The 20,205-nt window shown below is 42.9% G+C and overlaps 1 protein-coding gene across 1 annotated transcript in view; it reads right to left on the reverse strand.

Annotated features, from left to right (window-relative positions):
* The window catches only part of otog (otogelin), a 60,353-nt gene extending 40,301 nt beyond the window's left edge, over nt 1-20,052 (reverse strand). Inside the window, exons 1-18 of the mRNA XM_061068569.1 lie at nt 19,986-20,052; nt 19,733-19,790; nt 18,833-18,890; nt 16,338-16,800; nt 15,558-16,202; nt 13,756-13,857; nt 13,506-13,663; nt 11,062-11,183; nt 10,761-10,969; nt 10,028-10,158; nt 9,651-9,757; nt 9,041-9,150; nt 8,116-8,241; nt 7,435-7,543; nt 7,079-7,125; nt 6,275-6,420; nt 4,759-4,891; nt 1,774-1,951 (exon numbers count right to left, since the gene is read on the reverse strand). Coding sequence (XP_060924552.1) covers nt 1,774-1,951; nt 4,759-4,891; nt 6,275-6,420; nt 7,079-7,125; nt 7,435-7,543; nt 8,116-8,241; nt 9,041-9,150; nt 9,651-9,757; nt 10,028-10,158; nt 10,761-10,969; nt 11,062-11,183; nt 13,506-13,663; nt 13,756-13,857; nt 15,558-16,202; nt 16,338-16,800; nt 18,833-18,890; nt 19,733-19,790; nt 19,986-20,052 — 2,969 coding nt within the window. The remainder of the gene's footprint in view (nt 1-1,773; nt 1,952-4,758; nt 4,892-6,274; nt 6,421-7,078; nt 7,126-7,434; nt 7,544-8,115; nt 8,242-9,040; nt 9,151-9,650; nt 9,758-10,027; nt 10,159-10,760; nt 10,970-11,061; nt 11,184-13,505; nt 13,664-13,755; nt 13,858-15,557; nt 16,203-16,337; nt 16,801-18,832; nt 18,891-19,732; nt 19,791-19,985) is intronic.
* Nucleotides 20,053-20,205: the final 153 nt, after the last annotated feature.

Genomic DNA, 20,205 nt, shown 5'->3' on the forward strand with positions numbered 1-20,205 from the left:
GTGCAACTGCAGTTACGAGTGTATGATTTGGTTTGTGCTATTCTCTGCTGTGTTTTTAAGGTTTAGATTTTCTTATCCACCTCTGTAGGCGCATTTATCCAAACTGATGTTTTTCTTGATCATAAATTAGGAATGAGGGATTCCTGTAAACACTTCTCATTCGGACTGTTCTTTTCAACAAAGACCAGAATTGTGTCTTTAATTAAAGAAGTTCAATGAGAGCAACCTGATGTTACTCATTTCGAACTTGTCAGCATCTGGCAAAAGGTTGGGACAGAAGTCAAGAGACGGAAAGCAAAACTGTTCCAGTGACTTCAGTGACAGATCAGCAAGATTTGAAGGGAATCTGGAGAAGTCGAACGAAGCCAATCTGGAGAAGGTTTTCCACACAAATGTAAAATGTAGTTTTGACACCTCAGCAGCTCTGTCGGCCTCGACCTCCCGTCATCGATCAGCTGGTTTACACCCGTTTGACATCTGATTTAGAATTAGAGGCTGGAGGGCACTACCTCTGTTGATGCCTGTGTCTCTATTCTGGGGCTTTCGAGACCGAGTTGTTTGAAACTCTCCCTCAAATGCTGCAGACAGACGCGTCCTTCCATCGCTGAACAACGGACAAATCTACCCCAGGATTCATCGCGCCTCAGTGACTAGCCAAAGACAATTGGCGCCGGATAGGGAGGAGATGTCCAACGCTTGGGTATCACATAAAACGTTCTCGACGAGCCGGGGACGCCGATCAGGAAAACCACAGTTGACCAGAACGTCTCACTTCGGTTTGGACTCAAGGTCTTCAAGGGCTGGGTAGAACTGAGACACAGCCACTGATAGATTCTCATGTTTGGTTTTTGTTCGCTGCATGGGCCACATCAATCAATCAATCAATCAAATTTTATTTGTATAGCCCATATCCACAAATCACAGTTTGACTCACAGGGCTTTAACATGGTGAGACATCCTCTGTCCTTAACCCTCAACAAGAGTCAGGAACAACTACTAAAAACCTTTTAACAGGTAAAAATACGTAGAAACCTCAGAGAGCGACACATGTGAGGATCCGTCTCCCAGGATGGACACAAGTGCAACAGATGTCAAGTGTAGGAAAACATCATCAGGATTAAAGTTTTTAGCAGCATTGATGAGGGTAAACATTTTGAAGGATAACTTCAATACTATAAGTCAAGCAGTCCTGCTGCATCAGTCTCTGGTCAGTAGCAAGATCACGATCCAGCATCAAGATCGGATCCACTATAGTCCACAGTCATTGTCCACATACAGGATCAGCCATCACAATACTTCTTGAACATTGAAGAGTAATTCATGGATCTTGACGAGAGGAACTGTTGGGCCTCGTGGAGGAATAAGCCCGAAGTGAAATTCTTCTCACTAATAAAACAACGAAATAAATAAATAATAATCAGAGTTCAGTTCCTTGAGTTTTTCTGTCCAGCAGCAAACGGCCACTTCAGTGATGAGTATCCATTTACAGCTGTTAGACACATCCGCCCTTCACGCTCGTCCTCGGGACACGCTCCAGCTCCTCTCGCTAACAGTCGGCTCCTTGTTGAAGTGTCGAGTGGTCGCTCCTCTGGCTCGACTTAAAGAGCTGATCACTGAGCGAGCGTTTGATGCCGAGCCGCCCGACCAGAGTGCTTTACAAAGAGAGAGAGAGAGAGCACCTCGCCATCACCTCGCCCTCTGCCTCTGTAACGGTAATGCACTCATTATCGACGGTTGGGGGGGGGTTAAAGAGTATCCGACAAACCCACTTACAGGAAGTCGTCCTGGATGTTCCCGTTGAAGGTGCCGCACAGCCCCACCGTGTCGTCCGTCCAGTGCTCGTCGGCCTGCAGGTAGAGACGGAACTCCTTCCAGCTGTACTGCAGCCGCAGGCCGAACGCCGTCGTCACCTGGAGGAACATGGACGACAGCTCCTGGATCTGGAAGACGTCTGCACGGGACAAGATGTTGAAGTCAATAAAAAATCTTTTTTAAAATCTCTTGAAAATACATTTACATCTACTAATTGTTTCAGTTTAGTTTTTGCATCTGTTTATCTTTGTGCTTTCAGATTCTATTTCTTTTTCTCTTTCTCTGAAACTGTGCATTAAAGCTTCTGCAAGAATAAAACCTGACAATCTAGAATATGTTTGTATCAGAGCGTGAACTGTTGTGCTTGTTGTTGGGTTAAGTCAGATCATTCTCACACAGTTCAGCACAAAAGGCCGTCACCACAGCGCCACAGTCATGTGACAAGTGAGTATTACTCGGAGGGACGGCCATTTTGTGCGACACAATGCAGAGAAGTGAACAATGCTGGCGGGTGAGAGAAGAAGAGGACGTTACCGTCAGCAGAACGAGCAGAACGAGTTCTAAATGTAGGTGTTGATTTTCTGATTATTTTGCTAGATTTCTTGGCTTAAAGTCGGTGAAAGTTTCTCAGGACAACCGTCATCTTTCTTTCTCACTTTCTTCTCCTCCTCTTTTCCTCCCTTACAACTAGGACGACTCCTTCTCTGTCGCTCTTTACTGAAAACCCTTTTTCTTCCAAGCATTAAAGAACTTTTTTCCCTCCGGGTTCCCAAAGTTAGGAAACAATCTCCTACGTAGAAAGATGTCTTCTCTCTTGGTTCAACTAAGACAAATGTCAACACTTATAGGACAGTGAGGAAAAGGTTTGTCAATTTTGTGCGACACAATGCAGAGAAGTGAACAATGCTGGCGGGTGAGAGAAGAAGAGGACGTTACCGTCAGCAGAACGAGCAGAACGAGTTCTAAATGTAGGTGTTGATTTTCTGATTATTTTGCTAGATTTCTTGGCTTAAAGTCGGTGAAAGTTTCTCAGGACAACCGTCATCTTTCTTTCTCACTTTCTTCTCCTCCTCTTTTCCTCCCTTACAACTAGGACGACTCCTTCTCTGTCGCTCTTTACTGAAAACCCTTTTTCTTCCAAGCATTAAAGAACTTTTTTCCCTCCGGGTTCCCAAAGTTAGGAAACAATCTCCTACGTAGAAAGATGTCTTCTCTCTTGGTTCAACTAAGACAAATGTCAACACTTATAGGACAGTGAGGAAAAGGTTTGTCAATTTTGTGCGACACAATGCAGAGAAGTGAACAATGCTGGCGGGTGAGAGAAGAAGAGGACGTTACCGTCAGCAGAACGAGCAGAACGAGTTCTAAATGTAGGTGTTGATTTTCTGATTATTTTGCTAGATTTCTTGGCTTAAAGTCGGTGAAAGTTTCTCAGGACAACCGTCATCTTTCTTTCTCACTTTCTTCTCCTCCTCTTTTCCTCCCTTACAACTAGGACGACTCCTTCTCTGTCGCTCTTTACTGAAAACCCTTTTTCTTCCAAGCATTAAAGAACTTTTTTCCCTCCGGGTTCCCAAAGTTAGGAAACAATCTCCTACGTAGAAAGATGTCTTCTCTCTTGGTTCAACTAAGACAAATGTCAACACTTATAGGACAGTGAGGAAAAGGTTTGTCAATTTTGTGCGACACAATGCAGAGAAGTGAACAATGCTGGCGGGTGAGAGAAGAAGAGGACGTTACCGTCAGCAGAACGAGCAGAACGAGTTCTAAATGTAGGTGTTGATTTTCTGATTATTTTGCTAGATTTCTTGGCTTAAAGTCGGTGAAAGTTTCTCAGGACAACCGTCATCTTTCTTTCTCACTTTCTTCTCCTCCTCTTTTCCTCCCTTACAACTAGGACGACTCCTTCTCTGTCGCTCTTTACTGAAAACCCTTTTTCTTCCAAGCATTAAAGAACTTTTTTCCCTCCGGGTTCCCAAAGTTAGGAAACAATCTCCTACGTAGAAAGATGTCTTCTCTCTTGGTTCAACTAAGACAAATGTCAACACTTATAGGACAGTGAGGAAAAGGTTTGTCAATTTTGTGCGACACAATGCAGAGAAGTGAACAATGCTGGCGGGTGAGAGAAGAAGAGGACGTTACCGTCAGCAGAACGAGCAGAACGAGTTCTAAATGTAGGTGTTGATTTTCTGATTATTTTGCTAGATTTCTTGGCTTAAAGTCGGTGAAAGTTTCTCAGGACAACCGTCATCTTTCTTTCTCACTTTCTTCTCCTCCTCTTTTCCTCCCTTACAACTAGGACGACTCCTTCTCTGTCGCTCTTTACTGAAAACCCTTTTTCTTCCAAGCATTAAAGAACTTTTTTCCCTCCGGGTTCCCAAAGTTAGGAAACAATCTCCTACGTAGAAAGATGTCTTCTCTCTTGGTTCAACTAAGACAAATGTCAACACTTATAGGACAGTGAGGAAAAGGTTTGTCAATTTTGTGCGACACAATGCAGAGAAGTGAACAATGCTGGCGGGTGAGAGAAGAAGAGGACGTTACCGTCAGCAGAACGAGCAGAACGAGTTCTAAATGTAGGTGTTGATTTTCTGATTATTTTGCTAGATTTCTTGGCTTAAAGTCGGTGAAAGTTTCTCAGGACAACCGTCATCTTTCTTTCTCACTTTCTTCTCCTCCTCTTTTCCTCCCTTACAACTAGGACGACTCCTTCTCTGTCGCTCTTTACTGAAAACCCTTTTTCTTCCAAGCATTAAAGAACTTTTTTCCCTCCGGGTTCCCAAAGTTAGGAAACAATCTCCTACGTAGAAAGATGTCTTCTCTCTTGGTTCAACTAAGACAAATGTCAACACTTATAGGACAGTGAGGAAAAGGTTTGTCAATTTTGTGCGACACAATGCAGAGAAGTGAACAATGCTGGCGGGTGATAGAAGATGAGGACGTTACCGTCAGAGTACGGCAGGGAGATGCGGTACTGTTGCCCCATGAAAACCTCCCCGACATGACTCAGCGTTATCTCCGTCCTCGGATCCTCGTCGATGACCAGGTTCACCGACTGGATGCAGGACCCGTCCAGGTTCTGCAATTGAGGAAAAGACGGTTTGATGAGAGATGCTGGCATTTCCCCAGACACACAACAGCACACACAATGTGACACGCACAGAAGAGTGTGTTAATGTGTTTGGAGTATTTCTTCTCTGTATCCTCTTGTGACAAGGAGGGACAATTACTGTACTCGTGTAGTTTTAGTGTCTGGTAAGCGTCAGACTCATGGATCTATTACCTGATCTTCTTATTTATAAAGCACATTTAAAACAACTTGGTTTAACAAAGTGCTTTAAAAAGTGAAAGGTACAACAAGAAAACAGCAATTCCCATTATATCATAATACTGAGGAAAATAAAATAAAATCTGCTGGGATAATAACATTCTCAACTCGAAAAGAAGTCTAAAGAGAAGAGATGTGTCTTTAACAATGATTTGAGGCGTGTGACAGATCTAATAGGGAGGGAGTTTCTCAAAATGTCTGTGAAACAAACTCCGTAGAAAGTCCGGAGCCACTGACCTGGACCAACAGCTCCTGAATGAAGCTGCTTTCAGACCTGAACTCTGATGAATGAACCCAGAGTTCAGGTCTGAAAGCAGCTTCATTCATTTTAGTTGCATAAAACTGATCAGATCTTAATCTCTGGACGTGTGTCACGAGCATTCAGACGAGAATCATCAGGGTAAAAAGAAACAGAAATCGTCCGAGAGTGAATCATATTTGTATGAATACATGAACACGTGTAATTAAAACTCACTGATGTCTCTAAACTGGACTCAAACACCTCTGAGGTTCAAACCTCGACTGGAGACTTGGCCTCGTCGCTGACAGTAAACGATCCAGCTCCATGAATCGTCTCTTTCATGAGCGGCAGGATCCTCACAGACGTTTTAACACCCCCCTCCCCCACCCCCTTACCCCGTCTACTCTTCCCATCGTTCATCTCCTGTTTTCGCATAACCTTCTCTCTGTCCTGACCCCCCCCACCCCCCCACCCACCGCCTCTCTTCACCTCCCGCTGCACTACAAAGCCGGGCACAGCTCTGTCACTCCTGAGGCCTGAGAAGGTAATGCTGTTCACTTGGCTGTGAGAGGTCCCGGACCCCCCCCCCCCCCCCCTGCTCTGATGAGTGCGACATCTTATATCTCGCCTCCTCCCTCTGCTTTGCCGAGCGGCTCAAAGGCTGCTGGGAAATCAGAGGAAGCTTTTTCATGTTTCATTATCTCCCGGTTTGATCGAGACGTTTCCATTCGAAGCCTCCTGGACTCAGCAGGGATTACGCAGCAGTTACACAACGATATGATCTACATGACAAACTGCACAAACCTGTGGAGTCCGTCCAGAGGTTTGAGGGAGCGAGACAAGAGAGTCACAAGTCAGCAGTAACCATGTTTGTTGTGGATGCAGTAACTCACGGCTCCACAGGGGGCGTTCTGGATGGTGACCGTGAACTTTCCGGAGTTCCGACTCTTGGCGAGGACGTACTGACACGTCGCGGGAAAAGTGAAGATCCGCCCGTCAAACGACTGAAAGAACATATCACCAGTAACCGAGCACTCGCCTGCAGAGACACAAATACTGTATCAGAGGTGTGATGAAGTACAAATACTAGCATGTGTACCTAATATGAGTTTTTCTCATATTTCTCTCTCTGGTTTTCTGGCGACTTTTTACTTCTACTCGTGACATTTTAACACAAATATCTGAACTTACTGTTCCTTTCTATTAATAATCCTACTGGAGAATCATAATCACCATTTATCTCCATGTGCACAACGTAACATTCAAACAGCTGCAGTGGACGGATGGAAATTCCAACAGAACTAACACTAAATGTAGGTGTTGATTTTCTGATTATTTTGCCAGATTTCTTGACTTAAAGTCGGTAAAAGTTCTTTAGGACAAGCATCATCTTTCTTTCTCACTTTCTTCTCCTCCTCTTTTCCTTCTCTAGAACTAGGACGACTCCTTCTCTGTCGCTCTTTACTGAAAACCCTTTGGCTTCCATCAATTAAAGAACTTTTTTCCTCCGAGTTCCCAAAGTTAGGAAACCATCTCCTACGTAGAAAGACGTCTTCTCTCTTGGTTCAACTAAGACAAATGTCAACACTTATTGGACAGTGAGGAGAAGCTGACGTGTTGAGAGCATCTCCGGTTTGTAATAAATGAATCTACCAATCTGTGGTGAACCCCCCCCCCCACAGAGAGAGGGCACAAACCTGGGCAGCTGTAGTCGGTGCAGTTCCACACTCCACCCGAGCACGTGCTGAAACAAAGAGCAGGTGGAGAACATGAAAGCCTGAGCTGATCACTGATAGAAGCTGGACACAGTGAGTCCAGGTGCTCAGATCTGAGGAGATTAAACACACTGCGAGGACAATACACTGATTTTGTTTTACATACGTGATGATAACATGTGATGCAACAAACAACTGGGCTTCATTCAAACGCAAAGGAGACAAGGTTTTGTGAGAAATAATGTGTGTTAAAGCGTAAAAACTATTTCAATAGAACATTAAACATCAGCCACGTGTTGTGCGGACGTGTGAGGTGAGAGATGTTGAACTCTTCTCACCAGTTGTTGCATTCCTCCTGCAGCGTCTGTCCCGACGGGTAGAACATGCCGTGGAACTCGCAGGGACACTCGGTGGGCGTCACACAACCTCCGTCCTCGTAGATCAGACCTGAGGAGACAAACAGCCTCATGTCATCTGGAGTCAAATGTAAAACAAAGAGGAAGATGAACGGGTTTCTGCTTATGTCTGTTTGATTAGGAGCAGATCTGGATTGAGATGTCAGGAATAAAGTCATAATTGAGGAGACGGTGATAATAATAATAATAATAGAAGGATAAAGTTGGACAATTATTAAGGAAATAATGAGTTGTACTCCTGGATTCAAAATCATCTTCAAATCTATTTGTGACTTGAAATCTCTTTGAATAAAACACATTCTCCTCCATCAACGAGACGGTTTCCTCCAAGTCTGTGTTGTTCTTTTCTTTCCGATAGATTCAACAATCTTTATCTCTTCAAAATCTTTAATAATCTTTAATAATGTGTTGCTGACAAGGTGAGAGATTAAATATTTAATTATCGCTGAAACTGATACAGAACTTATAACTTATAACGTTCTAACACAGGTGGATCTCCTGATATTCCCCCTGAGATGACACAGATCCTCCCACATAGGATACCGACTGGAAGATGAAACACTTCTTTCTAGAAAGGACGAAGTGGTTTGAGTAGGAACTGACCATCGGGACAGTAGCATCCGTCCAAACAGGCCAGCTTGCTGTCGATGCACGTCCGCTCCAGGCTGCAGGACTCCGGGCAGCAGCTGATACATTCCCTGTACTGCAGACCGAGAGGACACGGCCTCGCTGGCCGCAGGAGGGAAACACCACATGTGAAAAACTGCTTCTGCCAAACCTGACGTTAGCAGGTGAAGGGGTTTGATCACGTAGCAAACACATCCACACAACAAGAAGATGAAGTCAGAGAATCCAAACTGATCTCAGAGCTGATTCAACACCGGATACAACGAGTGAGTTGGAAATAAATCTGCTACACTGATAAATTACAAACTAACAATCTATATATAAAAATGTGCTAAAATGTAAGAATTTGTGTTACTTTGTTGTTATATAAGTTCCCTGTATGCTTTTTTTTTTAGCCAACACCTGACTGCTGAAAACTATTTTGATGGGTTTTCAGTCATTTGATTTGGTTTGATTATGATTTTATGACATTTTGTGATATTTGATTTGAATTTTTTCATGCCACTGTGTGTCTCTCACCAGTGCACATATCCCATGTATATAAATAATATTTCTGAGTATATATAAGTCAAACCGTAGTAATTTGCGTAATATTCACTGTTCAACTTGACTTGCCGCACTTTGTGTAAGTCACGGTTTCTTGAGTTACTTGTATAATTCCATTTTAACACAATCAAAACACCAAACACTGTTAAACTTAACTGTATTGAATAGTAATCTACCACAAGAAGCCACTTCCAAATCTCGACTTTGCACAAATCCATGATGAGGATCTCATAATAATGACGACTGAAATCTTTTAATCACAACCTATAGATATGGATACAGATATTGCGAGGACATTAAACTAATTGTGTAATCTATATGTGCAGCTATCGTAAAGACACGTGGAGGAAGGTACCACAGTGAGGAATGTGCTGCCTCCAGTCGTGCAGTGGCTGGTCGGCGTGGGCGCAGGCCCGGGCGTACTCGCTGAACACCTGGCACACCACCTCACCGCTGGGGCCCGACCTGCAACACAGCAACAAACATTTGAATTTAATTATTGACGTATTGATATAGATTTGAGCTGGAGAGGCGGCATTGCTTCTCCCTTCTTCTTTTTTCATAAATAAATTAATAAACAAATTAAATCAAATCAAATGCTCTCCGTCGTCTTCACAGACTCGGACAGAAGATCCCCAACATTACAAAGCAGCGTTTCCCATTCATAATGTGTGTGTGTGTGTGTGTGTGTGTGTGTGTGTGTGTGTGTGTGTGTGTGTGTGTGTGTGTGTGTGTGTGTGTGTGTGTGTGTGTGTGTGTGTGTGTGTGTGTGTGTGTGTGTGTGTGTGTGAGCCCCATATTCTGGTTTGTCCCGTCACATCTTCTTAATGAACCAAGAACATTTCACATTGATTTATTTCTGTGGGAAACGCTGCAAACGCATTGATAATTATGGACAAATTCAGAATTCTTCATTGAAGGAAGATCATCTTCAACCAGGGATCGATGAAGGGATTGGTTCTTACAGGCAGAGGTCGTTGGAGCAGCCGGCCATGAACGACAGCGGACTGACAAAGTCGTGGCAGCTCTGAAACGGATGATCCAGCAGCATCGCACACACCTGCTCCACTTTCTGCAGAAACACACACAGACGTGGTCAGTCCACACCGACACTTCATCATCTGAACACTTCTGAAACAGGAGGAATCACTTCCTGTCCTCACACAGTATTCAGTCATGTCATTAAATTCAATAGAGACAATCGACACTTTGTGTTCCAGAAAAACTTAACAATTATATTTAAGCCTATTGAGCCTGTTTTCTTGAAAAACATACCAATGTGGTTATTTGAGTTAACACATTTCTTTGTTGTGTTTCATGTGAATGTCAGAGGACACATTACCAGCAGCACGTGAGCGTCGACTCCGACACAAGGTGAGGAGAAGCCAGACGGCACCGAGGGACATCGGGCCTGATGTGGCTCCGCCTCCACCCAGCTGTTCCCAAACAGTTCTACCTCACGAGTCAGGACGCCTGTCAGAGAGAGAGAGAGAGAGAGGGGGAGAGAGAGAGAGAGAGAGAGAGAGAGAGAGAGAGAGAGAGAGAGAGAGAGAGAGAGAGAGAGAGGGGGGGGGAGAGAGAGGGAGGGAGAGAGAGAGAGAGAGAGTTTAATGTTTAATAAAAGCGTTGGACTGAAATTACATAAGCTTCACTTCACTGCTGATCATTTTTCACAGCCACAGGTTTGAATTAAAATGGAATCACTATATATATCTACAATATGTATTTTTCCTTGATTTATTATTAAGCTAAAAGATATATTTATTTTTCATAGACACAGCAGCATCAGGGTTTATGTTGCTGATATGATAACCTTTCATTTATAGAATAAACAACGCAGAAAAGATGAATGTTTTTGTTTGTATTTTATGTAAAGGGTTTTATTTCTTAATTCAAGTTCTATGTATGACCTTGAATTGCTAAATATCACTCACTCAATTGAGTTTCTTAGTAACATCAATCATTGAATTTGTTAATTCAATGATTAACATTGAATTAACAATGATTAACATTGAATTAAACCCCCACACTCTGAAGTGTAACCGAGGCATCAAGCTTCAGCCGTGGCGTCGCACCGTAGCTGGTCTTCAGGTCGTCCTGGACGTCTGCGTTGAAGTTTCCACACATGCCGCAGGTCCTGCCCACGAACTCCGGGCTGAGCTTGATGTAGACGGAGCCGCTGCGTCCGTCCCAGGCCAACGTGAAGCCGTGCCGCCGCGTGACCAGCACGTACTGGGAGATCCGCTCCAGCTGCAGGTCGTGGATGTGATGAGGCAGCTGCACACTGAAGAGGAAAAAGGGAAATAAAGGAAATGAAAATGCTGAAATAGATAAATGCATTGATAAATATAAGGTTTTGTCTGCTCCACGGCTGACCTTTGACCTTTGAAGGTCACGTTGGTGGCGTGCAGCCGGACCTCGCCCTCCCACGGCAGGAAGAGGCTGACTGAGCGTTGGCAGGCGTAAGGAGCGGCGCCACAGTCTGGATCATTGTGGACCTGAAAGCAACAAAGTGGGATTTGATCCATGTGACGTGTGGACGATTTAGAATTAATCCAAATGTGAATTCAGATATAGTTCCCAACAAATTCTCCATTTACTCCTGTTGGAGTTGCTCTATAGTTCTCAGCTGTTTTTTGAAGATTTCTGCCACAGAAATCACAACATTATGAACAATCTAGTATAATATCAGTCATGTCTAGGACTGAGCAATAAAACATTATCAGCAATTATTGGATAATTATTTACAAAAGTCCAATATTTATCAACTCATTGCTTATAAGCACAGTGAGTGGATATAGAACATAATTGATCTGTTTGTCATTCAGACTTTAAACCTGACAGAAATAATAATGGGACGTATATAGTGTGATAATTATCGATGAAGACTGACATGAACATTATTATGTCATTTCTCTGTGTATTCTTTGTATATATAAGTCTATATACACATATTTATACATGTGTACATGTTATTATTATTATTATTATTATATTTACTATTATTATTACATATACTGTTGCTGCCATTATTACTATATACTGCTATTATATTGGTATAATTACTATCATATATAAATATATGTTATGTTATATTATATACTATATATACTGTACTATTTTTGTATACTGTCTAACAATAACATTACCATCATATCATCAGTACTATTACCATCATCTTGCCACTGCACCTTATCTACCTATTTATCTTGTGTTTCTGTTTTTATTCTTTCTACCTCAATATTTTTTATTTTATTCTATTGTATTGTATTTTATTGTATTCAAAGATACCGGCTGCTATGACGACTTAATTTCCCTTCGGGGATGAATAAAGTAATCTATCTATCTATCTATCTATCTATCTATCTATCTATCTATCTATCTATCTATCTATCTATCTATCTATCTATCTATCTATCTATCTATCTATCTATCTATCTATCTATCTATCTATCTATCTATCTATCTATCTATCTATCTATCTATCTATCTATCAATCCATCCATCCATTCATCTATTTATCTATCTATCTATCGCAATTCTCCCCTCTCTCCCTTTCTCTCTATCCATCTATCTATCTATCTATCTATCTATCTATCTATCTATCTATCTATCTATCTATCTATCTATCTATCTATCTATCTATCTATCTATCTATCTATCTATCTATCTATCTATCTATCTATCTATCTATCTATCTATCTATCTATCTATCTATGTATCTATGTATCTATCTCTCTATCTATCTATGTATCTATCTATCTATCTATCTATCTATCTATCTATCTATCTATCTATCTATCTATCTATCTATCTATCTATCTATCTATCTATCTATCTATCTATCTATCTATCTATCTATCTATCTATCTATCTATCTATCTATCTATCTATCTATGTATCTATCTCTCTATCTATCTATGTATCTATCTATCTATCTATCTATCTATCTATCTATCTATCTATCTATCTATCTATCTATCTATCTATCTATCTATCTATCTATCTATCTATCTATCTATCTTTCTTTCTATCTATCTATCTATCTATCTATCTATCTATCTATCTATCTATCTATCTATCTATCTATCTATCTATCTATCTATCTATCTATCTATCTATCGATCTATCTTTCTATCCATCCATCCATCCATCCATCCATCCATCCATCCATCCATCCATCCATCCATCCATCCATCCATCCATCCATCCATCCATCCATCCATCCATCCATCCATCCATCCATCCATCCATCTATCTATCTATCTATCTATCTATCTATCTATCTATCTGGATATGATTGTTGGCATTATGGCCCAGCCCTGGTTCTACACTTTAAAAGCTCTTTCCTGTGGTGAGCGGATAAAGTAACTCGATGAAAGTGTTTCATCTCAAATGTCTCTCGTGTCTTTCCAGTTCAACTTGCAGCAGTTTCGTTATTTTCTTTCTGCTCATGAAAGGCTTCTGATTATTTATGCTGTCCATTAATATATTGTCACTAATCATGATGAATATGGATCTTTTCATGTTCCCTGTGTGGTTTTAGTTTTCCCGTCCACGGCTACAGTGTCCAGGAGAACAAAGTCCCCGTCTGTTGCAGATGCTTTCAGGGGATTGTGGGTAATTGCAGTATTTAATGGTAATTGACTCTAATAACCAGATAGCTTTCACTAATCTTCAGAGTAAATCTTTTCCTCGGGCTCTGGAGCAGGAGTCCAAACTCTCCCCGGCTGGACGCAGGTGTCGAAGCGAGACCCTCTGAGCAGCGTCTGATCGGGGGGGGATTTATTGTGTCCTGGTGCTGGTGAGTCTGGACTGACCTGGACCACGATGCCGGCCTGAGCCGTTTCCTCGCAGTCCCTCAGCAGAGTGTACGTGCAGCGGCCGGGGAAGTGGAAGTAAAGGCCGTCGAAGGTCTCGAAGTTGTACTGACCCCACGACCTGCAGGTCATCTCCCTCTCGAAGCCGGGGTTCGGGACTGAGACACAGGACACAAGAGGACAGCGTTGGTCTGACACTGAGTCACATGGGTTTTTAAAAAAGGCAAACATCGGGTGTGTGGTTTTTTACCAGTTTGACATCTGTGTCCAGTGGCCTGATACAAGCTGCAGTCACATGACCCCGACTGGACGCACTGACCTCCGTTCAGACAGGGAGACTCACACGGCTCCGCTGAGAGAGAACCAACAAATACACAATTACTACACAAAACAGGGAATTACTTACATCATTTATCAATTTCAAACACTGGTTACAGGCTGACAAATGTCCAGGGGCACAGACCTCCATAGCCCAAGACCCCCAGACCCCCGGACCCCCAGAGCCCCAGACCCCGAGACCTCCAGAGCCCCAGACCCCTAGACCCCCATACTCAAAAGCTCATTAGTACCATTCCATAAAACTTCACTACATCCGACAACTACTTGCTCTAAATATTAACTGATTGTTCAGCAAATAAAATGTCAGCAAATAGCAAATCAACATATTAACATAATCGTATTAAAGTGGAAACTTTGCTGAGTTCACTGTCAGAGAAAACTGCGAAATCAACAGATATTATACGAAGATTTAGGAAGTTGTTACCAGTGGAGTTTAATCAATTATGAAAATTGATAAAAAATGTATTTGATGTAATTTGACAAATTCATGGATCAACTCATCCTCTCAGCTTCGGTTTCTGGGCGCCTGAATAGTGGGAGCTAAAAAATAACAATGACTATATCTGAATTTATAAAGCACTTCTCCAAACTTAGTTACAAAGTGCTTCGCAATTAAAAAAAACCACATAAAAAATATATATTCATAAAAGAATAAAAAATACTAAACAGACACTGAACCATAACCTCGGGGGAATGTGGTACGATAAAGGTTTGGTTAAGCTTTGACTTAAAGGACGACGATCTAGATAGTTACTCCAGCGTTTACGTGCACATGCTCGGAACCGCTGAGTCACGTGACCGCCTTCGAGAATCAACAGCTCACGTCTGTAGGTACCATCTGTTTGCCCCGCCCCCAACTCAACGCACCACCAAGTAACACCATCTGCTCGGTGGGCTTCCTGCTCGTCGGCCCGCTGAGCCACGTCCCCCCCCCGAGCACAGGTTCGATAACGACATGAACACTGTGTCCCTGCTGTTCCGTCCGTCGGGGGGGACCTTGTCTGTTGCTCGGTTGGAACCACAGACGTAACACAGCTGCCTGGCGGCTGACCGCTGTATTAGCCATATACCCCCCCTCCTCCATGTGAGTGCATGGGACACGGGTGAAACTAAAAAGTCTCAGTACACATCAAATAAATGTCCTGGTGCAAATTTCTAAAGACGGACCCAAATGATACGGATTTAACGGGGGGGGCTTTTGTTGCCCCGGAGGGATGAGGGGCCCTTGGGCACTGTCATGGCCTGGTTGGTAGTTTCATAGATATATATATATAAGGCTAGATGTCTCGTCCGTGCTGCCGACTAACGGAGTCGAACGTGTGGTACGTAGTGGTACGTACTTTTTAAATAACCATAACTTGCTCAATTTTCAACCGATTTTTTAAACGGTTTGGTTTGTTATAAACGTCAGAGATGTAGTTATGACACTGCATAAATTATTAAATTTTTTAGAAAATAACATAATTATTCATAAGTATGCAGTGACATAACTACATCTCTGACGTTTATAACAAACCAAACCGTTTAAAAATCGGTTGAAAATTGAGCAAGTTATGGTTATTTAAAAAGTACGTACCACTACAACACAATGTTATGGGTGGGCGAGCCGCCTGGAGCAAGATGGCCGCCATGTGCGGACGTTGGTCTACGTTGGCCGAGACATCTAGCCTTATATATATATATCTATGGGTAGTTTGACCTCGGTGAACTCACCTGATCTCAGACTAATCGACGACCTCAGGGCCTCCTTCACCTGCCTCGTGATGAGGGAAACATTAACCGGGCGCTGGTCTGGGACGAAGGCGCCGTCGGCTGTTGATGCCGAGTTGTTGGATGAATCTGAGCCCGTCAGTGATTGGTCCAGAGGTGTTGCATTAGATCCTGATTGGTTATGAGACGTTAGGCTGTACGATGACAGGTGGGGAGAAGTTTCTGAGCTGGCTGTGAAATTATCGTCCGACACCATAGAGGTTAATGATCGGTCAGGAGATGATTGATTTGATGCTTTGGCGCCAGTTCTTGATTGGCCCGGTGGTGATTGGATGGGTTTCACCGAGCTGACTGCTGAATGGTCAGATAAGGTGATGGGTGGTGCATTGTTATCTGGTGGCTGACTCACTGATATTACGGTTGGTGTAGATTGGCCGGCTGGTGTTGTGGTTGTTGGTGATTGGCTGGCTGGTGTTGTGGTTTGTGTAGATTGGCTGGCTGGTGTTGTGGTTGGTGGTGATTGGCCGGCTGGTGTAGTGGTTGGTGGTGATTGGCCGGCTGGTGTTGTGGTTGATGGTGATTGGCTGGCTGGTGTTGTGGTTGTTGGTGATTGGCTGGCTGGTGTTGTGGTTGATGGTGATTGGCTGGCTGGTGTTGTGGTTGTTGGTGATTGGCCGGCTGGTGTTGTGGTTGGTGGTGATTGGCTAGCTCGTACTTCAGAGGTAGCCTCTAATTGGCTATTTGGTCCTGTCCTGGTTGGTATTTGGCTGGCTGTTGTACTGCCTGATGATTTTCTGGCTGATGCCGTACTTGTTGGTGATTGGCTGGGTGGCGTTGTTCTGCTTGCCGATTGGCTGGTTGGTACTGTGGTGGCTGCTGATTGGCTATGCTCTATCTCTGTTGGGGATTGGCTGGATGGTGTTGAGCTAATTGGTGATTTAACAGGTGATGGTGTTCTGCTTTGCGATTGGCTGCTTGGTACTGTGGAGGTTGGTGATTGGTTCGGTAAAGTTGTTGCAGATTTGCTGATTGGGGCTGAGTTGGTTTGGGATTGGTTGTATTGTGATGTGTTGCCTGGTGATTGGCTGGATGATCCTGTTCTTGATGAACTAATCAACTGGTCAGAGCCGAGCGTCCATGTGGGCGTCGGCTTCCTCTCTGTGCTGGAGGACGTCTGGTTGGACGCGGCCGTCCGGCTGGAGGAGGAACTGCTGTTTTCCAGCGCAGCAGCTTTGTTCTCGAGGTTCTACAAGAAAAATAAATCATCAACAGGTATTTCATGCAGCTGCTGTGACCAGTCAACCAAATATGTTAAATCTCACGCAGCAAAGTCCCTGTCGCACAATCTGATTCTTTGAATTAATTCCACGACTTTCATATCTTATCAAGCTCTGCTCTCGGGTGACAGATTAATCAAGATTTGATTAAAAATGTAGGGACGCCCACAACTTTTGTCGGTGCAAAATAAATTCCTCCCGGACTTACGCAACTATTTTGCCAAACCACAGTCCTGACGAGTGAGGACGGAAACAAGGGCGACGGTGGGAAAAGACGAGGCCGAAGAGAAAAGACCTGTCATCCTGTCTTCACTAACGACTCCTCTGTGACTGCTCAACAACGCTTTCCCATCCAGGTCGACCAACCACACCCACTCCCGTGTGTGCTCTGTTGTGTGAGACATGCATCGAGTCGGCTGTTGATCTAAAGTTGGAACTCCCTCTGCAGATCAGAGTTACTGAGCTGCAGAAACAGGTTGTGCAATCTGCTTCCGAAGAATACAACATTAAGGGAAATATTCTATACATTTTGTTGGATTTTCCTCAGAAAATGAAAATATACAGTAACAGCAGCTTTGGTGTAGTTAAAAGTACTTCCCTTCTTGGTTTGTCTGTTTTCATGCTGAGTGAGGATGAGTCCTCATGTGTTCACGTCTCTTTAATGTGGTGTGTTTGTGTATGTTTTTGTGCTGGATCATTCATTGTGTGTTTTCTGCAGTGTACATGCAAGCCACACATATTTTTTTATCTTTTTTACATTGGCTACTTGTGTGATTGATTCTTTAATTTGTATTGTGATATCAAATTGTGGCATCTTTGGAACTTTGTTTCTGCACTTTGAGCCTCCCTGGATTCCTGAGCACTGACACCAGAGGGTTTCATAAAGCAGATGGCAAGTGGGTTCAAAGGGTTTGTAGCTATGAATTATTAATCACTGATCAGTTTCAGAGCAGATATCAGAAAAGAGCTGGTTGAACTCAAACACAGTGACGACCCAGATGTCAGGATAAAGATCTGACACGAGATACATCCGCACTCTTCCACCTGCGGGACCTGTGACCGCTCGCTGCTATTTGCTTTGTTTGCTGTGCGGCTCTGATATTCTGCAGCGGATTCTCACGCCTCTCTGGGCCAAAGCGAAGCCGCACAAAGGCCGCGGCCACATTCAGGCAGATTCGGGCTCCGATAGAGGAAAGAGAGAGACAACAGAGCAGCTACTGTAAAGCCCAGCTGGGACTCACATGTCACATGTGTGTCTCTGAGCGGGGGGGGGGGAGGACTCAACCATGAGCGAATTTTACTTTTGTACTTTAAATAATTAAATCCAAAGGGATTAAGGCACATGATCAGTTTGTGGATGTTTGTGTATCTTCTGGGTGCAGCCGGACCTCATGGGACATTTCTGTTTTTTTATAGAAAATGGAGAAACAGGTATTTCACAGAAACTTGGATCAGAATTATAAAATCAATTTGTAGTTATTATTTAAACTAATAGCTGCTCATTGTAATTTCTGAAAACCTGCACCTTGATTGTAACCATCACTTTTATTTGAATTATTGAAATATATATATAACTGTTCATCTTATACAAGCATAAAGCAAAAATATTGGAACTCCATACTGGAAATAAATAAACATTGGGTTCGGGCTGGACCATAAAATAAAATCAATATATAATTTAATTGGAATAAATCATTTTCAACAATAGGAATTTCTTTTAAAGGCTAATATATATATATATCGATGAAATGCATATACATTGTGTTTGCTGGTAATTAACTGTTTATCAAGCCGAGTTCAAAACAACAAATTTCCCTCAGAAGCATGAACGAAAAGTGAAAGAAAGAATAATGTGATTTTTATCTTTAAAATCTTTTTTTTCAGATCTGTGTATTATTGTGAGTGTTGCAGATAATGTGTGTGTGTGTGAGTGTGTGTGTGATCTGAGGTTGTGTGTTTGCCGTCTGATCAGCTCCATCAGCAGCAGCGCTCGGTGCCTACCTGCCCTCCCTGGGAAGCGGTGTCCCATTTCTGCTGCTTTATCCTGCTGCTCCCGCTGCTGGGACAGAGGGAACAAGGGGAGGTTTGTTCACCGCTGCAGGTTCCCCCCCCCCCCGCACACCACAAACCACCACACTGGACACCACCAACCCACCAACCCACCAACCAACAAGAAATTAAAAAAATATCAACCAAATACAGTCTGCTGCTCTAAATACGACTGGTTTAAAACTAATAAATCAAAGTTACAACAAGGGATGGAACCCACATTGGTTCTATTTGAACAATTTGTCTGAGATTGAATCAAATAAAGTATCAAATTGAAGAAATGCTCTTGTGAATTTTCCTAAAGTCTTAGCTGACATATTCAAGTTGCTTGTTCTGTGTTCGCAACTGTTCAAAAGTCAAATCACTATTTTTTAAACACAACAAAAGATGTTTTTTAATCAGTTTTGCTTTAAATATTCACTCACAGCTCAATTTAAATTCTAACATATGAGAATAACCATTTAATAACAGGAAATCCAGTAAACAGTACTGTGCAAAAGTTCAAGTGACTTTAGATTATCACTCGAGATCATCAATGAGGACTCTGAACTTTCCCCCTGCAGCAGAACATTGAGACCTAATGAGGAGTGATAAAGAACCGCAGCAGAACAAGGAGTCTGATCTGATCTCCGCATCATGGAGACAGAAGAACAACCTCAGGTTCTCTGATCTGAACAAACTCCTGGTGACTGCATCTTATATGAAGTTACTCATATTGATTTATTATTTTTGAAGCATCCTCAATTAACTCAAACTTTTGCACAAGCACCTGCTTATTTACTTATAAAATAATAATTAATGATAAAGATATGAAAAACTTTACGTCTGAAATAAAAGTAAAAAAAAACTCACTTATTCACTTCATCCCATTTAGAGATGTTCACTCTGTCAACAGCCCAGGAAAGATGAGCTGGAATCAAACAGAATTAACAAACCAACACATTTACAATGGAGAAACTTATTTACTGCAATTTAAACCAATTTCACAAACTTCAAACAGCAGAGGAGACACAGAAGGAAACGAGGAGAGGAGACTCTGACTCTGCAGCAGGATCTTCATCTCCTCCTCTTCATCTCCTCCTCTTCCTCTCAGCTCCTGACTCACCTTGGTAGCTGAGGACCAGACACAAGAGGAGCCTCTTCCAGCCTCGAGTCAGCGGATGAGGATCCATGCGTCGCTCCTGGCTCAGTTCTGTGTGGACAGCATCACCTGGTGAAAACCCTCCGCAGCTTCCTGCTGCTCCACCAGCATCTCCCCCCCGGGGGCCCGGCGCAAGCCTCAAGAGCCCAGGCACCTGCTCATTAACATAAAATATGCCCGTGTG

This window comes from Limanda limanda, chromosome 3 (assembly GCF_963576545.1).
Source record: "Limanda limanda chromosome 3, fLimLim1.1, whole genome shotgun sequence".
NCBI lineage: Eukaryota > Metazoa > Chordata > Actinopteri > Pleuronectiformes > Pleuronectidae > Limanda > Limanda limanda.